Source organism: Piliocolobus tephrosceles, chromosome 9, assembly GCF_002776525.5.
Source record: "Piliocolobus tephrosceles isolate RC106 chromosome 9, ASM277652v3, whole genome shotgun sequence".
Classification (NCBI taxonomy): Eukaryota; Metazoa; Chordata; class Mammalia; order Primates; family Cercopithecidae; genus Piliocolobus; species Piliocolobus tephrosceles.
The window spans coordinates 635,099-653,115 of NC_045442.1; the positions used below are offsets into that span (position 1 = coordinate 635,099).

General features: G+C 54.0%; 2 protein-coding genes across 11 annotated transcripts in view; one reads left to right on the plus strand and one right to left on the minus strand.

The window, feature by feature from the left end:
• Nucleotides 1-582: 582 nt before the first annotated feature.
• On the minus strand, nt 583-5,107 carry ZNF511 (zinc finger protein 511). Of its 3 annotated transcripts, none has more exons than XM_023185818.2 (6): nt 4,863-5,107; nt 4,458-4,531; nt 3,944-4,145; nt 3,633-3,757; nt 2,148-2,273; nt 583-956 (listed from the first exon to the last, which is right to left on the minus strand). In XM_023185818.2, exons 1-6 carry the CDS (start codon nt 5,013-5,015, stop codon nt 878-880), a joined length of 759 nt encoding a protein of 252 aa, XP_023041586.1. In that variant the 5' UTR covers nt 5,016-5,107; the 3' UTR covers nt 583-877. The 3 variants fall into 3 exon arrangements, with proteins under 3 accessions (XP_023041586.1, XP_023041584.1, XP_023041585.1); XM_023185817.2 differs by having other exon boundaries at nt 584-956; nt 3,633-3,751; nt 4,863-5,072; XM_023185816.2 differs by having other exon boundaries at nt 3,633-4,145; nt 4,863-5,072.
• The window catches only part of TUBGCP2 (tubulin gamma complex associated protein 2), a 28,974-nt gene continuing 15,728 nt past the window's right edge, over nt 4,772-18,017 (plus strand). For 3 of the 8 annotated variants that reach the window (XM_023185809.2, XM_023185802.1, XM_023185810.2), the window contains exons 1-5: nt 4,772-5,136; nt 10,879-11,067; nt 13,170-13,298; nt 13,732-13,908; nt 15,437-15,596. In XM_023185809.2, coding sequence (XP_023041577.1) covers nt 10,918-11,067; nt 13,170-13,298; nt 13,732-13,908; nt 15,437-15,596 — 616 coding nt within the window. In that variant the 5' untranslated portion in view covers nt 4,772-5,136; nt 10,879-10,917. Of the gene's footprint in view, nt 5,137-7,576; nt 8,074-10,235; nt 10,408-10,842; nt 11,068-13,169; nt 13,299-13,731; nt 13,909-15,436; nt 15,597-18,017 lie in introns of all 8 variants that reach the window. The other 5 variants (XM_023185805.2, XM_023185803.2, XM_023185806.2 and 2 more) reach the window with 5 other exon arrangements.

Here is an 18,017-nt window from a genome sequence, read left to right on the forward strand (position 1 = left end):
TGAGGTGATGCCGGGGGCTCTGAGGTGATGCCGGCGGCGGGGGGCCAGGAGCACCTCAGTCACATGCTGTGGGAACAGGGCCTCTGGTGGAAGACATGGTTGGGGGTCCCTGAGAGCCCTAATTTTATCAAAACAGAGCGGTTTCTCCAGGACACACTGCTCCCAGTGTTCCCTGCAACCCAATGCCAGCCCCAACCTCCCGGCCTGCGTTTCCTGCTGCAGGCTCTGTGGTCCCTGTTGGCACCAGTGATGGGTCCTGCACCCTCTGGGGCAGCACCCTCCACCACCCCACACACTCCCAGCACCCCACACCCCCAGAACCACTCTGCCTCTCCCTGTGGGCATCACTGCCTACCCCCGCCAGGTCTACTCCGAGTGGTGTGGCAGGGACAACCGGGTGTGGCTCCCAAAGCCAGGAGGTCTGGGACGAGGCGGAGTGCTGTATTCTACCCCATCACCCACGCCTGAGGGGTGCCAGGACTTTATAAATCTTCCTGAAAACCGAGGGTAGAAAACAGAATACACATGGGGAACAATGACCATTCCCCACCTGACTCAACACAGAAATGAAGACATAACACCATCAGTGAAAAATACTTATTTCATGTGTTTAAAAATACATTCTTAGGGTTTGCCCTGCAGGGGGAGGCAGGCCGTCCACATCTCAGTCCCAATAGTGTCTCAAGGTCGTTTCCAAAATCTGTGGGTCCCTCACTGCTTCTGATGATGGCTGCTGATGCCATTTGTTGAGGAACAGAGACAGGGAGGATGGTGAGGGCGTGGCCCCGGCCCCAGTGTGGCCACAGGTCGGAGAAAGGCCCACAACGGATGCCACTCCCACCAGTGGTGACTGTCCCCCACTTCTTTTCTGAATCTATCAGCACTGTTTGGTTTTCTTCTTGTTGCTTTTAAATCCTCGAGCAGCACCCTGACCAAAGCAGATGGTAGAGGGTATTCTGGGATGGAAAAAAGTTTGTATTAGACGCTGCATTTGCCAACCAACAACCCAGGTCATAACAGCAGTCATGTATCTCCTTCTCATTCTCTTTCACTCTGGGAACATGCGGGATGCAGAGCCAGCCCTCCTGGGCCCTGAGGCAGCTCCCTTTCCACAGCCGGTCTGAAACCTACTTCCTGTGGGAGATCCCTGCTGGCCACAGACGCACACCCACTGGGAAGAACTCAGCGGAGACGGCGGCTCCTGCCAAGTCCTCTGGGGCTGAGACTTCCTGCTACCCCACGTCTGTCCAGTGGAGACCCCTACTGCCCCAGCCCCCCGGGGCTCATCCACAGGCCAAAGTCCAGGCATCTGTAAGGGGGTGCAGGGAACGCTACGTTCATCTTTCCACCTGTTTGGAGTCTTTAATGATGTTTTTCCCCAATTGTTCACTGTTTTCCCCAAATTAATTTGAAATCAACTTTAACCCAATACAAGTACAGGTAATGCTAGAAAGGCAGACGGCACAGGTAGCGCTAGAAAAGCAGACGCCTGGGTTGTAACTGAAGCAACTGCAAGTGAGACTCTTTTCATCCCACTCAGACAATGAAGAAAAGTGAGTGGTGCTTGGCATTCCTGCACTTCAGTGGCTCAAAAACAGAGTATGCGAGAGAAACTTAGTTATTTTTGTTGTTGTTGTTGTTGTTGTTTGTTTTTTGTTTTTTTTTTGAGATGGAGTCTTGCTCATCACCCAGGCTGGAGTGCAGTGGCGTGATCTCAGCTCACTGCAAGCTCCGCCTCCCGGGTTCCCGCCATTCTCCTGTCTCAGCCTCCCGAGTAGCTGGGACTACAGGCGCCCGCCAACGCGCCCGCCAACGCGCCCGGCTAATTTTTTGTATTTTTAGCAGAGACGGGGTTTCACCGTCTTAGCCAGGCTGGTCTCGATCTCCTGACCTTGTGATCCACCCGCCTCGGCCTCCCAAAGTGCTGGGATGACAGGCGTGAGCACCGCGCCCGGCCGAAACTTAGTTATTCACAGGACCTGAAACATCTGGACTTTCTTCTCCGGCAAAACCGGAAGCCGATTTTCTTACCCAGCATTACCTTTCTGAATTCAGTGTGAGAAGAGCAGCGGCCCAGGGTGCAACCCAGAATCCTCAGCACCGAACACACATTGAGAACGTGTTTCAGAAACAGCTTGGACACTGACCTATGACTGTAGGTCCGCCTCTCACCGGCCGGTGCAGGGGAGGCCGCCACAGGCTCGGAGCAGATTTCCATGGCCTCCCCTTCTGACCGCTCTCCACTGTCCCCTGGGACTTCCGCTGAGGCTGGGCTGCGGGGACAGAGCAGTGAGCAGCAGCCCTGCATGGCTCCTACAGCCCCCGTGTTCCCCAGAAATAAATGTGCAAGAAAGAAACTGGATTTCCTTGTAAGTAGCATATTTTCTATTTTGGCATAGGCTGATTTTATAGTGTGGTTTTCAGGATACTGGGAAAAGGAAAATGATTACAGCAAGGTCGTTGTTTATATAATAAAGCCTGCATTTTATAAACTTAACTGTAACAATCATACTTTTTTTGAAAATAGTATTTTTGGTGCCAACGGTGCCACAGGTCTTTTTACGAGTGTGAGAAATTTGCTAAAGTTAACTAGAGACTATAAACTAGTCTCTTCCATAAGACAAATGTCTCAATCCAGCATTGCAGGGTTTTTCTCCTTAAAATGATCCCTTGGAATTTTATATACATAAGTCTTTGTAAAGCCTCCCATATTGCAGTGAGTTCTCCCAATCATTTTATTTTAAACAGCAAATTACTACTTGAGAAAATGTAGTCGGAAAGACTTCGATCAATACAATTTTAGATGATTATGAAGGTTCACCTAAAATAATCAGTTAAAAAAAGGAAAAAATATAACACAATTTAAAAATTGTTCCAGCTGGATGTGGTAGCTCATACCTGTAATCTCAGCACTTTGCGAGGCTGAGGCAGGTGGATTGCTTGAGCCCAGGAGTTCACCACCAGAGTGGGCAACATAGCAAGACCCTGTCTCTACAAAAAAATAGAACATTTTGCCAAGTGTGGTGATGCGTGTTGGCAGGTCCTAGCACTTTAGGAGGCTGAAGTGGGAGAATCGTTTGAGCCTGAGAAGTGGAGGCTGCAGTGAACCTAGATCACACCACTGCACTCCAGCCTGGGGGTCACAGCGAGACCCTGTCTCAAAAAAAAAAAAAAAAAGATTGTCCCAGGAAGTATTTCCCAGAGTGCGCTCTACGCAGGAACATGTTAATAAATGGCCTTGGCATCAAGTTCATATGCGTGCAACCAGGACAAAGAGAAAGCCAGGGCTGCATGATGTGTGAGCACAGCCAACTGCTGCAGGAGATAGAAGCACAGCCCCAAGGGGTGTCAGTGCAGAGGTGCTGTGCCTGCTCATTCTCACACCCCCTCTGCTGCCTCCACCGGCACAGAGCTGGGCAGCCAGGGGCTCCCCTCCAGCCTCCCTTCCGCAGGGTGGCCGCTGGCACAACCACCTGTAGCTGTGCTGCCAGGGCTTCAAGTACCCGTAGGTGGACAGCCCATTGGGTGACGCCCAAGTGCTTACTAAGTCTGACAGTCTATGTGTTCTGGCTGGTTGGAAGCCTTTTCCTAAAATCAAAAACAGACACGTGCAGAGCCTGGCAGCTCCCTACCTTCTGCTTTTCTTTGGCTTATCAAACCGGAAGTCCGCGGGGTACAGGTGCATCCTCACCATGTGGTCCTTCCGGTCTCTGCTGGTCTTGAACTTCTCTGTACAGCCTTCTACCAAGCACTGATACTGACACGGAGATGGCATCACCTCCCTCTGACCCCTGGCCCTCCCCCACCACCATGCCCCTCTAACAGGGCTGCCAAGGGTGGAAAGGTATCCCTGGCCTTGCCCCCGGGCACCCGAGAGCTGGGGCAGCACTCTGAGCCCATCACCACTGGGGATGGCCTCGGCAGCTATGCAGACCTCACCCACCATGTCCTGCCTCTCAGACAGGATCTGGAAGAGCGCATCGTGCCACTCCAGGATGTGGGCGTCCAGCAGATGTCCGGAAGGGAAGGCCCGCTTGCAAAAGGAGCAAACATTTCCGTGCAGCGCGTGGTAGTGGTGCTCGTAGTCGTCCAGGGCATCGAACACCTGGCAGCAGCCGGCCACCTGGCAGGCAAACGCAGGCACCCTGCCAAGGAGACCTGCTTCAGGGGCCCTTCCTCCGGTACGAAGAACCAAGCTGGACTTTCTGCACAGTTTCCCTTTGAGACCTCCAATAAAGCCCCCATGCATCTTTTGCGATCCCAAGCCCTCTTTTTATGAATTAAGTTTCACAAATAGGCTAGGTGGTGGTGGAGTCAGTCATGCCAAAGCTGGACGGGCACCGCGCCTTGGTTGGGCAGCCGCACATGGAGGGGCGGCAGCGCAGCCCCAGGGACTAGGCACGAGGCAGGGAGGCGGCGCAGAAGTAGCACTGGCAGGGCACTGCCCAGCCGCTTACCTGGGCTTCTCAGGCGCGTCGGCCACCTGCATGAGCACCTCCTGGAGGTAGAGGTGGCGCTGCACGTCCCCATCCTGCAGGAGAAGTGTGCCGTTGGCGGGGCCAGGTGCCTCGCGGCAGGCCCACGCGTCAGGCCTCGCCCACACCCGTGGCCCCACCCATCCCGGGATCCGGTCCCGCCCCACAGCTGTAGGCTCCACCCTCCCGGCTCGGCCCCGCCCCACAACCATAGGCCCCGCCTGCCCCAGGCTCCGGCCCCGCTCCGCAGCCGTAGGCCCCGCCCACTCCAGGTTCCAGCACCGCCCTGCAGCCTCAGGCCCCGCCCACTCCCGGCTCCGGCCCCGCCCCGCAGCCGTAGGCCCAGCTGGATCCCACAACTGCCTTTTCCCAATTTTGTTCACGCACCTCGAAGAACTCGTGCTCCCGCGGGAAGCGCACCGGGCGCGCAACGAAGCGAAAGGGCGCGGCCCCAGCCGCGGGGTCCCGCTCTACAGGCAGTGGCTCCGCCGCCCCGGGCCCGGCGGCGAGGCGGGCGCACAGCGCTGGGGGCAGCTGCATCACCCCGGGCGCGGGCGGGCGCAGCCTGTCGGCCACCGTCCTCCAGCCGAGCCGGACGTGACGTCGTGCGCACTTCCGCCGCCGTCGGGGGCTGCGCGGGAGCTGTGGCTCTGGTACTGTGGTGAGTCCTGGCCGAGCGCGGGCGCGGAGAGGGATTGGGGGACTGTCGGGCCCGGGACACCACTAGGCGACGGAACTGGCGGGACGCGGCTCTTCCCGCGCGCTCCCTCTGGCTGCGCAGCGGTCCCCGAACTCTGGGCCGAAGCCCTTGGGGCCTGCACCGGCCAGCCCAGCGTCTTGCCCCACGGCCCGACACTCAGCCGGGGCGGGGCGGAGCGGGCCTCCGGGTAGTCCCGGGTGTCCCCTTCCAGCCCCGGGAAGCCGGGTCGCAGGTCCCCCTCTCGCACGCTCTCTCCCGTCCGCCTTGCCCCGGCTCTCGTCTCCCGCCTGTTGGACCGCGGCAGTCCCTGGATCTTGTTCCCGCTAAACCAGTTGCGAACCGGAGCCAGAGTGGCTCCGGTTTTATTACAACCGTTTTTAACTTAAAGCCCTTGGGTGACTTCCCGTTACTTTAGTTCAAAGGCCCTTTCCTGGTTTGTCGGGGTCCTGTCGACGTCTCCGGTCCCCGCAGCTCCCGTGAAACACAGGACCTGTGCTAGGTGCCCAGGGTGTGAGGGTGAAGGAATCACAGGAGAGCGCGGCAGCCTAGAAGGAGAGACAGACGTCAGACTAAAGAGTCATCTAATTAAAATGGTGATTGACAACACCGCGGAAGCAGTGGACGCTTCAGATCTACTGCAGAGAATGGGCCCGGTGGCGGATAGAGGCTTTTAGCTTTCTCGTTGTGTCATCCAGGCTGGAGTGCAGTGGTGCGATCATAGTTCATAGATCGCTGCGGCCTCAAAACTCTTGGGCTCAAGTGATCCTCCTCCCTCAACCTTCCAAAGAGCTGGGACTGCAGGCGTGAGCCACCATGCCTGCCCTTGTACTTTTTCCATGTTTAGATAAACGAATACCTCTGTGTTACAGTTGCGTAGTGTTCAGCACAGCCACCTGCTGGGCAGGTTTGTGGCCCACAAGCAAGAGGCTCCACTAGGTAGCTTAGGTGCATCTTAGGCCTTACACCATCTAGATCTGCAAGTGACTGATGATTGCTCAGAAGGAAATCATGTAACCATATGTTTCACTTGTTTCTTTTGGAGTAGAGTCTGTCTCTCTGTCGCCCAGGCTGGAGTGCAGTGGCACGATCTGGGCTCACTGCAACCTCTGCCTCCTGGGTTCAAGCAATTCTCGTGCCTCAGCTTCCCAAGTAGCTGGGATTACAAGTGTGCGCCACCAGGCCTGGCTAATTTTTGTATTTTTGTTAGAGACTGGTTTTCACCATGTTGGTCAGGCATTTCTCAGAATGTTGAGTGATGCCTGACTGTACTTTCTGTCTCTGTAAAAGCCTTTGGGCTCTTGACATTTTCCACAAGTTGTAAAATAATTTTTCAAACCAATTTGTACAGTTAGTTTTGAGCTCTCAACAGAGGCTCTTTTTCACGTCCCTCTGTGTTTTGATCACTTACTCGATAGGAGTGTGTGCCCTGCTTGTCCGTGGTGGAGTGTGGCATGTGTGCCTTGCTTCCTCAGCTCGCGTCCTTGTAGGGTCCAGCCCCACAGGGTCAGTGGGTTTTTCTCCCCGTGTGTGGAGATGAGAGGTTGTAGAAATAAAGACAGAAGACAAAGAGATCAAAGAAAAGACAGCTAGGCCCAGGGGACCCCTGCCACCAAGACGCGGAGACTGGTAGTGGCTCTGAATGCCAGGCTGTGCTGATGTTTATTGGATACAAGTCAAAGGGGCAGGGTAAGGGGTGTGAGCCATCTCCAATGATAGGTAAGGTCACATGGGTCAGATGTCCACTGGACAGGGGGCCTGGCAGCCGAGGCATAGAGAGACAGCTTATGCCATTATTTCTGCATATCAGAGTTTCACTAATTTTGCTACTGTTATATAAAAGGCAGAGCCAGGTGCACAGGATGGAACATGAAAACGGACTAGGAGCATGACCACTGAAGCACAGCATCATGGGGAGACCGTTAGGCCTTCGGATAACTGCGGGCAGGCCTGACTCATGTCAGACCCTTCACAAAGAGGCGGAGGAGTGGAGTCTTCTCTGAACTCCCCTGGGGAAAGGGAGACTCCTTTTCCTGGTCTGCTAAGTAGTGGGTGTTTTTCCTTAGCACTGGCGCTACCGCTAGACCACAGTCCGCTTGGCAATGGGCATCTTCCCAGACGCTGGTGTTACCAGTAGACCAAAGAGCCCTCTAGTGGCCCTGCCCAGGCATAACAGAGGGCTCACGCTCTTGTCTTCTGGTCACTTCTCAGCGTGCCCTTTCAGCTCCCGTCTCTGTATGGCCTGGTTTTTCCTAGGTTGTGATTGTAGAGCGAGGATTATTATAATATTGGAATGAAGAGTAATTGCTACACACTAATGATTAATGATATTTATACGTAATCATGTCTATGATCTACATCTAGTATAACTTGTTGTTTAATATATTTTATTATACTGGAATAGCTCGTGCCCTCGGTCGCTTGCCTTGGCACCTGGATGGCTTGCTGCCCTCACGTCCCTGCGTAGCTCACAGCCTGTGTGAAAAGGACTTCAGTCCCGCCCAGTCACAGACGTTGGGCCTGCCTGTTTGTGTGATTAATAGTAAGAATTCAGGAGCATCAGGAAGACCAAGTAAGCGGCCATGGCTAAAGAGTTCCTCAGAGCTGTGTCTTCAGTGGAACCCTGCACATTCTGGAGGAACAGCTGTCTGGATGATTAACATCCCTGGCCCTGGCCCTCTAAGTACCGAGAGCAACCTCCATGACCGTGACACCCCAGAGTTGCCCCAGGACTTTTCCAGAGGTCTCCTGAGTAGGGGGACTCTGTGCAGGCGCGGGCTACACTTTTGGAGGCCGGGTCCGCACATTCAGGGAGAGCAGCAGGCGCCTCACAGGGTGAACACTCAGGACGTGCGGGCATCTGTGCTTCTATTTCTAGAAGAGATGGGAAGTTTCCTGAAGGTAGTTTTAATTTTTTTATTATTATTGTTACTTTCTTTGAGACAGAGTCTTGCTCTGTTACCCAGCCTGGAGTGCAGTGGCGCCATCTCGGCTCACTGCAAGCTCCGCCTCCCGGGTTCACGCCTTTCTCCTGCCTCAGCCTCCCCAGTACCCGGGACTACAGGCGCCCACTACCACGCCGGCTAATTTTTGGTATTTTTAGTGGAGACAGGGTTTCACCGTGTTAGCCAGGATGGTCTGGATCTCCTGACCTCGTGATCTGCCCGCCTTGGCCTCCCAAAGTGCTGGGATGACAGGCGGGAGCCACCATGCCCGGGAGGTAGTTTTTCAGTAAATACTCGGATGGTTTTCCTCAGAGGTAGCTTTCTCTCCCGGCTTGTGTCTGGTGGGGGACTGCTTTGTTTCGGTGGCAGATGGTTTTCTTGAGGCCACTAGCCGGAAAGTTTTGGGCTGTCTTTTCTGCTTCACAAGTAGTTTGCAGGGCCTCGTCCAGGGTTCCCGTGACTATTAGAAAAGCAACTGGTAGTTTAAGATATTGTCAGGGATTGGGACCCAGTTTTCCTTTTGCAAACTTAACCATTTCTCCGGTAACTGCGTTAACACCTCCAGGTGGTAACAGTGGCTGCGTGTTTGTTTCTGCTTTCCTGGTAACAACACTGTAAGAACTTACCACGTATGGGCCCTTTTGTGCTTTCTCAGGATGATTTCACTTCTCTCCACCACAGCTCTAGGCAGGACCTAGGGCTTCCCCTTTTCAGAAGAAGCTTGGAGAGGACACGTCCTTTTTCAGGATCCTACAGCCTGGAAGTGGCCACGTCAGTGTCCGGACTGCGTGGGGCTCCGTGGCGCGTGCCCTGCCTTGTGCTTGAACTGTAGTTACCATGAGTGCCTCCTGAGTCAAAAGCATGTATGTGAGCAACTTGGGCACCATGCCTGCTTGTCGCTCTCCTTCCGTTTTCGGAGATAACCCAGCCTGTGACCAGTATTTGATGTTCATCTACGGATACGCCCTTCTGTCACACAGGATTAGAATCTCGGTGTCGAGTCCCGCGCTAATAGTCATTAGTGAATTAGCAGTATTGTGGGAGTGTGTGCCAAGTCTTCTGTACTCGATGTTTTGTTGAACTCATCCTTGTCTTCCTGAAGCTGTCACAGAGTGGTTGCTTACCTTTTTTGGGTCATAGAGCCTTTGAGAATTTGTCGAAGGGCCATCTTCTCAGAAAATTCACAAATTATTTTGCCCATAACTTTCAAGGGCTCGTCTGTTACTGATTATTCATGGATGCCAGATTAAGAACCCTTGTGTAGATGAATTGAAATGTTTGTGAAGCATGTAAAGTTTGCTTATGTTTGTTTTTTAATCTATAGCCAGTTGCCTTGCCTATGTGTGTTTTTTGTTTTGTTTTGTTTTTTGTTGAGACAGGGTCTCCCTCTGTCGCCCAGGCTGGAGTGGCTCAAGTGATCCTTCCACCTCAGCCTCCCGAGTAGCTGAGACTACAGGCGTATGCTACCATGCCCAGTTAATTTTTGTATTTTTTGTAGAGACAGAGTCTCACTGTGTTGCCCAGGCTGTCTTGACTCCTGGCCTTGAGCGACTCACCTGACTCAGCCTCCCAAAATGCTGGGATTTCAGGCAGCAGCCACCGCACACAGCCATGTGTTTGTCTTAATGGCCTTGTAGCAGAACTCTCAATGACAGAGGCTAACGACCAGCCACTGGTGGGAGAGTAGGGGTGGCGCTCACCCTGCACCCTGACCCCACGCAATGTTCTGCTGCCCACTTGGGTGTATCTGTGACGGCTTCAATCTCGTATGTGTTACGTGTCTCCTGGTGAGACCCTGGAGCAGCTGGAGCTGCAGTGGAACCTCACCTGGCTCAAACGCATAGGGAACGTGTAGAAATCTTACCAGAGAATCTCTGTCGGTAGCCACGCTTGTGCAAGAAAAGGAGATGTCACGGGTACCGGAGTGAAGAAGGAATGCAGAGCCGGCCAAGTGAATGGAGCTGCGGCCGAGCACCACAGGGTCTGAGAACCAGGGTGGGCCTCTTGGGTGGAAGCTGGGATTTTATTGTGTGTGCCGGGACGTGGCACAGTGTCAATGGCTTGGGCCTGTGCAGAGCTCCCTGTGTAGACTCCACTGCCTCCCATCTGCACATTTAGGACCAGAAAGCTCCGCCCACCAGCCGAGGCGAGCAGCAGAGCATCCCTGCTGGCCCAGACCCGTGTGTGGAGGGAGGTGCAGGAGAAAGGGAACCCGGGTCTCAGGCCCCATTCGTGCTGCCCATGGGGATGGCTCCCAGAGCTGTGGAGGCCGCCTGGAAGCTGGAGGCAGGTGAATCCCAGGCCCATGCAGAGGACCCTCTAGAGGCTGTTGGGGTGTCGGGGGAGGGGCCCCAGGCCGGTTGATAACTTGGTTTGTCAAAGGCCTGACATTGGCCAGCCTTGAGGGTTAAAAAAATTTTGTTTTAATCCCAGCACTTTGGGAGGCTGAGGCGGGCCGATCACAAAGTCAGGAGATGGAGACCATCCTGGCTAACACAGTGAAACCCCATCTCTACTAAAAATACCAAAAATTAGCCGGGCATGGTGGCGGCACCTGTAGTCCCAGCTACTCAGGAGGCTGAGGCAAGAGAATGGGGTAAACCCGGGAGGCGGAGCTTGCAGTGAGCCGAGATCGCGCCACTGCACTCCAGCCTGGGTGACTAAATACAGAGCGAGACTCTGTCTCAAGAGAAAAAAAAAATTTTTTTTTGTTTTATTTCTACAGTTTAAATTTTATGAATAGCTGCCCTCTTACCTTTAGGAGAACATATTGTGATGTTGGTGCCTCAGAGCTAAAACTATGAGTGAATTTCGGATTCACCATGACGTCAATGAACTGCTTAGCCTGCTGCGTGTCCACGGAGGAGACGGGGCTGAGGTCTACATTGACCTGCTTCAAAAGAACAGGACCCCGTACGTCACTACCACTGTCTCTGCTCACAGTGCCAAGGTGAGCACTGCCCTTGGGGTAGCTCTGTGCAGAGCGAGCACTGTCCCGGGGTCAGGATGGTGTGGGGTGAACCCACCCCTGGGTCAGGGTGTAGGGTGAGCCCACCCCTGGGTCTGGGTATAGAGTGAGCAACACCCCGGTGCAGGATGGTGCAGGGTAAGCCCACCCCTGGGTCAGGGTGCATAATGAGCACCGCCCCGGTGCAGGCTGCAGGGTGAGCACCACCTCTGGTGCAGGACTGCGCATGCTGCAGGGTGAGCGCCGCCCAGGGGTCAGGGTATAGGGTGAGCGCTGCCCCGGGGTCAGGATGGTGCAGGGTGAGCGCCAACCCAAGGTCAGGATGGTGCAGGGTGAGCGCCGCCCTGGGGTCAGGGTGCAGGGTGAGCGCTGCCCTGGGGTCAGGATGGTGCAGGGTGAGCGCCAACCCGGGGTCAGGATGATGCAGGCTGAGCACCAACCCGGGGTCAGGATGGTGCAGGGTGAGTGCCGCCCCTGGTGCAGGGCTGTGTGCCGTGCAAGGTGAAGGGTGAGTGCCCATTCCTGGGTGGCCTCAGTGGTACCAGCAACGATGGCAGACAGCACTTGGGCTGTGTGTGTTCAGCTCTGACTCTGCTGACTCCCCCCAGCAGCTCCTGTGGTTCACCCCACTGTGCAGATGAGTAACGGAGGCCCCAGGAGAAAGCAGGGCCTAGAACCCCCCCTCTTCCCCACTCTGTCCGCTGCAGCTGTGAGGAGGGAGAGTCCTGATATGCATTCCTGTGGTCTTAACCGTGTTGAAATCCCTTTAAGATGTGATTTCTTTATTCAAATTGTATGTAACTCAGAATTATAGATTTTCAGTAAAAAGTGATTTTGAATTTGAAGTCTATTTTTAAAAATACATTATGAAGCTTCAGTTATTTGAACAGGTTAACAATGGTACAAGGATAATTAGGCAAATTAGCCGAGTGGAATAGAGAGTTTAGGGACACCCATGTTTAGTTCATTCTGAGGGAAGCATCGTAAATCACTGAGTAAAACATAACCCCTGCCGGGCATGGTGGCTCACGCCTGTAATCCCAGCCCTTTGGGAGGCTGAGGCGGGTGGATCACCTGAGGTTGGGGATTCGAGACCAGCCTGGCCAACATGGAGAAACCCCATCGCTACTAAAAATACAAAAATTAGCAGGGCGTGGTGGCGCATGCCTGTCATGCAGCTACTCGGGAGGCTGAGGCAGGAGAATCACTTGAACCAGGGAGGTGGAGGTTGTGGTGAGCCTAGATCATGCCATTGCACTCCAGCCTGGGCAACAAGAGCAAAACTCCATAAAAAAAAAAATAGCGTAACCTCTAGGCTTGCACATAATAATAAATTCCAGAGGGAATACAGTGAAACGTATACAATGAATGCATAAACTACTGGGAGGAAATGCAAATCGCTACTTCCAGTACAAACCTGAAGAAGCATAAAAGGGCCGGGCGCAGGGGCTCACGCCTGTAACGCCAGCACTTTGGGAGGCCAAGGCAGGTGGATGGCTTGAGCCTGGAAGTTTGAGACCAGGCTGGGCAACATGGTGAAATCCTGTCTCTACAAAAAATTAAATTAATACAAAGAAGCACAAAAGGAAAGAAACCATTATGGGAAATATGGATAAGATTTGTTTTGTGGTAGAGTCTCACTCTGTCACCCAGGCTGAAATGCAGGGGGCACGATCTAGTCTTGTGCAGTCTCAGCCTCCCAGGCTGAAGTGATCCTCCCATCTCAGCTTCCAGAGTAGTGACCACAGGCGAGTGCCACCACACCTCGCTAATGTTTGAATCTTTTTGTGGAAATGGGGTTTTGTTATTTTGGCCAGGCTGGTCTTGAACTCTTGGACTCAAGCAATCTACCAGCCTCGGCCTCCCAAAGTGCTGGGATTACAGGTGTGAGCCACTGCCTAGCTCAAAATATGGATAAGTTTAACACAACATGGAGATGAGTTTTCTTAGTTTATTTCAGTGGGATGATGATTTAGCCTACCCAATTTAACTGTATTGGCTTATTGTGTATAATTTTCTCACATTTTTTTTTACAGTGCTTTATTCATTATTGTCATTAAATCTCTCGTGTTTGTGCTTTTGAGGTTAAAATTGCAGAGTTTTCTCGTACTCCAGAAGACTTTCTAAAGAAATATGATGAACTGAAATCTAAAAATACGAGGAACCTTGACCCGCTGGTGTACCTGTTGTCAAAGCTCACGGAAGACAAAGAGGTAGGTGCCCATGCCGCATGCCACACCGCGCCCGTGCAGCCCGTGTTGGGAGTGAGGTCGCGTCTCCTGCTCTCTCCGCGCCACCTTCCTGTCAGCTCTTCCTCCCTTACACCAGTAACGCTTCTAGACCATTTAGGACGCTTTTGGTGAATCAGAATGAAAGATTACCCATGTTGGGTGTAAACATGAGAAGCAGCCTCTGGAGCGCTTTGAACTTCCCCCATGATGGATGTAAACATGAGAAGCAGCCTCTGGGGCACTTTGAGCTCCCGCATGTGTCGCGCTCAGCTCCTGCCTGTTGCATGCGTCGTTTTGCTATTAACAGGGGTGCCTGTCAGGGTGGGGGGCCGTCCTGGTGGTATCGCCCCTACTCTCCCACTGTGGCCAAAGAGGTGCTGGCCCAGTGTGAACACACAGTTTTACATGTTTTCAGACTCTGCTGTACTTACAACAGAATGCCAAAGAGAGAGCTGAGCTTGCAGCCGCTGCTGCGGGCAGCAGTACCACCAGCGTCAGCGTCCCTGCTGCAGCCTCCAAGATCTCCATGCAGGAGCTTGAGGAGCTGAGGAAGCAGCTTGGCAGTGTGGCCACAGGCTCCACACTACAGCAGGTACTATGTGCAAGGCTGTCCACAGGCTCCACGCTGCAGCAGGTACTGCATCCGTGGCTGTCCACAGGCTCTGCACTGCGGCAGGTACTGCATCCGTGGCTGTCCACAGGTGCCCATGCTGCAGCAGGTACTGTGTCCATGGCAGTCCACAGGCTCCATGCTGCAGCACATACTGTGTCTGTGGCTGTCCCCAGGCACCCACGCTGCAGCAGGTACTGCATGCATGGCCATCCACGGGCTCCGTGCTGCAGCAGGTACTGCGTCTGTGGCTGTCCATAGGCTCCCACACTCAGTGCTGTGCCGGGCCCCTGCTGGAAGGGCATGTCTCTCTGTCATTTGTTAAAAATGAATCCCGATTTAGAGAGGTCAAGGCTTAATGCTTGATCATGACCTAGCTCTATATGTTTATTTTTTAAAAAAAAAAACAAGAATTCTGAACCACAAGAATCAATAGCAACAAGGTTCTGACCCACGTGGGAATTGTGCTGCCAGGTGGCCACATGACTCTGAGCCTACCCAATCCTGACTCCCCATTTCCCTCCTCTAATTTTTGACAGTTTTGAGGGAATGCTTTCAGATTGTTATAATCTTTTTTATTCCTTCTGTATTTGCTACTTGTTCTTGGTTTTGGTTTTATGGCCTACCCTGGTCTTTTGATGTAAGTCGTCTCCCAGTCTGTCTCCTTGGAGCTGCCACGTTCCTGCCTTTGTGACCTTAAAACTCCCTCAGGAGCTGTGTCCCTGAGGCGTCCTGGCCTTGTGGGTGCGTGTCGGATACAGCGGCTCCCGAGGGCCTGGCTGGTTTTTGCTGGGCACGTTCTGTGCTGGACATGGTGCTAGGCCTCGGTTCATGTCTCCCTCAGCCCTGGCACCGCTCTCCCTGTGTGGCACATAAGGAGACTGGGTCGGACTGCCACATGCAGAGACAGTTTGCACTTGCCCCTGTGCCTGACCAGCCCTGAGTGCGAGTTAGTGCTTCTGAAAGCTGGGCCAGCCCAGGCCGACCCTGTCAGCTTCCAGCGGCCACTGGCACAGGAGGACAGGCACTCTGACCACATGTCAGGAGCCAGCCTGTCGCGCTGGGGCCGTTCTCCAGCAGGGTAAGGATGCAAGTCTGGATGCAAGTGGTGTTCAGATGCAAGTGGTGCAAGTGGTGTTCAGACCTAGTCACTGCCAGGAAGAAGCAATTCAGCTTGTTCATGGGGCACCTTCCTCTGAAACAGTGGCTCTGTGCCAAAGTGCCCCCTCTCCTGTGGTTCCCACTGCTGGTGCCCATGGTTTCCCAGGGGGGCCCTTGTTGGACCCGGACTCCTGAGAGGAGGGGCTAGGGCTCCCCATCTGCCCTGTTCTCCCCAGCCCCTCACGTGTGGCAGGGATATCGAGGTGCATTTCATTTCTGTGTGGTTGACTCTTTGTAGGTGTTAAATTAACTACTCATCTTTGCTGTAGATGTTAGTTTCTATAGGTGTCTTGAGTGTTTGCACTAAAGTGTATCTTTCTGGTTTTGTTTTTTAAAATGTCCTTGCTAGTCTCTGGAACTTAAAAGAAAGATGCTTCGAGACAAGCAGAACAAAAAAAATTCAGGCCAGCACCTCCCGGTCTTCCCTGCGTGGGTGTATGAGAGACCTGCCCTGATCGGGGATTTCCTGATCGGTGCTGGCATCAGCACAGACACCGCTCTGCCGATAGGTACGTGATGGGTTTATTTCCGGGCTCTGCCGATAGGTACGTGATGCGTTTATTTCCAGGCTCTGCCAGTAGGTATGTGATGTGTTTATTTCTGGCCCCTGGGCAGGACACTCTGCAGGCCCAGCCCTCCCCTGGGCTGCCCTTCCTCAGGTTGTGAGGCTGGATGCTGGCTGGCCGCTGCCTCCATATTCCCGTCCCAGGGTGGCAGTGGAGAGTGGCTCACCTGGGTCCTTGAGGGTCCTTCTCCCATTCCTCCTGCCAGAGCTGTGGGGCAGCCTCCAGCAGGCCCCTCCCCTGCTGGCATCCTGGTGCCCTAGTGCAGACCTGCAGGCACCAGAATTGTGTGCAGCACTTACTTCTGAACAGCGATTCATCACTCCCGTAGATTCTGTTCTCAGAGGCCTCTTAAAGTAGTGCTCGTGTAAACAAGATGCAAGTGAGACCACACAGTCATTTCAAGGCACGTTGCTGGGGAGCCGGGATGTGTTCGTCTGTCACAATTCATGGGGACATTTTTATCTATTTTTAATTCTTTTGAGATGGAATCTCACTCTGTCGCCCAGGCTGGAGAGCAGTGGCGCGATCTTGGCTCACTGCAACCTCCACCTCCCAGGTTCAAGCAATTCTCCTGCCTCAGCCTCCCAAGTAGCTGGGACTGCAGGTGCCACCACGCCCAGCTAATTTTTGTATTTTTAGTAGAGGTGGGGTTTTGCCATGTTGGCCAGACTGGTCTCGAACTCCTGACCTCTGGTGATCTGCCCGCCTTGGCCTCCCGAAGTGTGGGATTGCAGGCATGAGCCACCACACCTAGTCAAGTACATTTTTAGATTGAAAAATGAGATTTCACAAACTTAAGGACAGAGATACCTGCTTGTCTTGCCTCTCCCCATTAGTCCAAACTCAAGAGGCAGCGTGGAACGTGGTCTGCTTTCCCACTGCTCGTGCAGCTCTGCGGTGTAGGCACCGAGAGGCCAACCCTTGCCTTTGCCAGAAACCCTGGAGAACGATGACATGAAATCCACCTGTTTTCCTCATTCCCAAGCAAACAGAACTCTGCTGTAAGTTAATGAAAAGTGTAGAAAACAGTCTACTTTGGCCAGGCGTGGTGGCTCACACCTGTAATCCCAGCGCTTGGGGAGGGTGAGGTGGGTGGATCACCTGAGCCCAGGAATTCGAGACCAGCCTGGGCAACATGACGAGACTAGTCTCTACAAAAAGTATAAAAATTAGCCGAGTGTGGTGGCATGCACCTGTAGTCCCAGCTCCTCAGGAAGCTGAGGTGGGAGATCACTTGAGCCTGGGAGGTCGAGGCTGCAGTGAGCTGTGATCGTGCCACTGCACTCCAGCCTGGGCAACAGAGTAAGACCCTGTTTCAGAAAAAAAACAGTCTGCTTTGTGCAGTGTGTTTTCAGTAATAATCCAACTGTGAAGACTTAGGGAGAGAGAGCCGCTCCCTTAGCGGGTATTTAGGGGGCTGCCGGGGCAGCAGTGGGCATCTGAGAGCTCCTGATGATGCCCAGGGAGGCTTCAGAGAAGGAAGCGCGGGGCCCTGGTGCCCGGGATCCCCGCAGTGGAGCACAGTGGAGCCAGCTTTCTGGAGCAGGAAGCACTGAGGGGGTGTTCGGGCTTCCCCCCATGTTTCCCCATCCAGGGAAGGGGCTGTGTCCAATAATGCTGGGCGCCACGGGCAGCTCTGAGCATGGCGGTGATCGGAAGCAAGTGTGTGGGACTCGGCTGTGAACCCTGCAGCCGGCTCTCAGGTCAGGGTGCGGATGCCCTCGGCACACTCAGCACCCTAGGAAAGGGGCGGCCTCGCCCCACCTCCCTCCCATGGCCACAGGTTCCAGGGGTGCCACCGGCATCGAGCCTGCCTCGCCTCCCTTTGTCCGCACTGTCCCCACACCCTCGTGCCGCCTGTGCAGACTTGAGAATGGAGCTCACCGTGGTGTTCGTGCAGGGGCCTGTCCAGCCCTCACCCCACGATTTGACCAGTGCCACACCACGGGACCTTGCATGACCTGGGGCCAGCGTCCTCTGGAAAACACCCCTGGAGTGATGTGTGATGAGGACACGTGCCTTGGAAAGCATCAGGACCTTGTAAGCATGAGGCGGCTGCCAGCTCTCCGTGTTCCCGCCGTGCCTCTCCACAGTGTGGGCGTCCACCTGGCCAGCGCTGCCGTGGCAGTGCCCTCCCTCTCGTTGCTGCTGTGCAGTGTTCAAAGCTGTTTGCCTACCCGTGTCCTGCCTTTTCCCCACACCAGCACGGAGGAGCCACGTGGTCGGTGGTTGTTTGGACGTGGTGATTCGCAGACGACGACGCAGGTGTTGAGATGACACCGAGGATGTTGAATATTGGGGAGGTGAAGCAACTGACTTCTTTTTTTCTTGAGACAGGGTCTCACTTCATTGCCTTGGCTGGAG

What these genes read in the sequence shown, in the direction of transcription:
- ZNF511 (XM_023185816.2), bottom strand. Translation starts at nt 5,015, where the DNA reads ATGCAGCTGCCCCCAGCGCTGTGCGCCCGCCTCGCCGCCGGGCCCGGG. An exon ending in GACGCGCCTGAGAAGCCCAG is followed by an intron (nt 4,146 to 4,457) that starts GTAAGCGGCTGG and finishes TCTCCTTGGCAG; the next exon opens with GGTGCCTGCGTTTGCCTGCC. An exon ending in AAGCCAAAGAAAAGCAGAAG is followed by an intron (nt 2,274 to 3,632) that starts GTAGGGAGCTGC and finishes CTGTCCCCGCAG; the next exon opens with CCCAGCCTCAGCGGAAGTCC.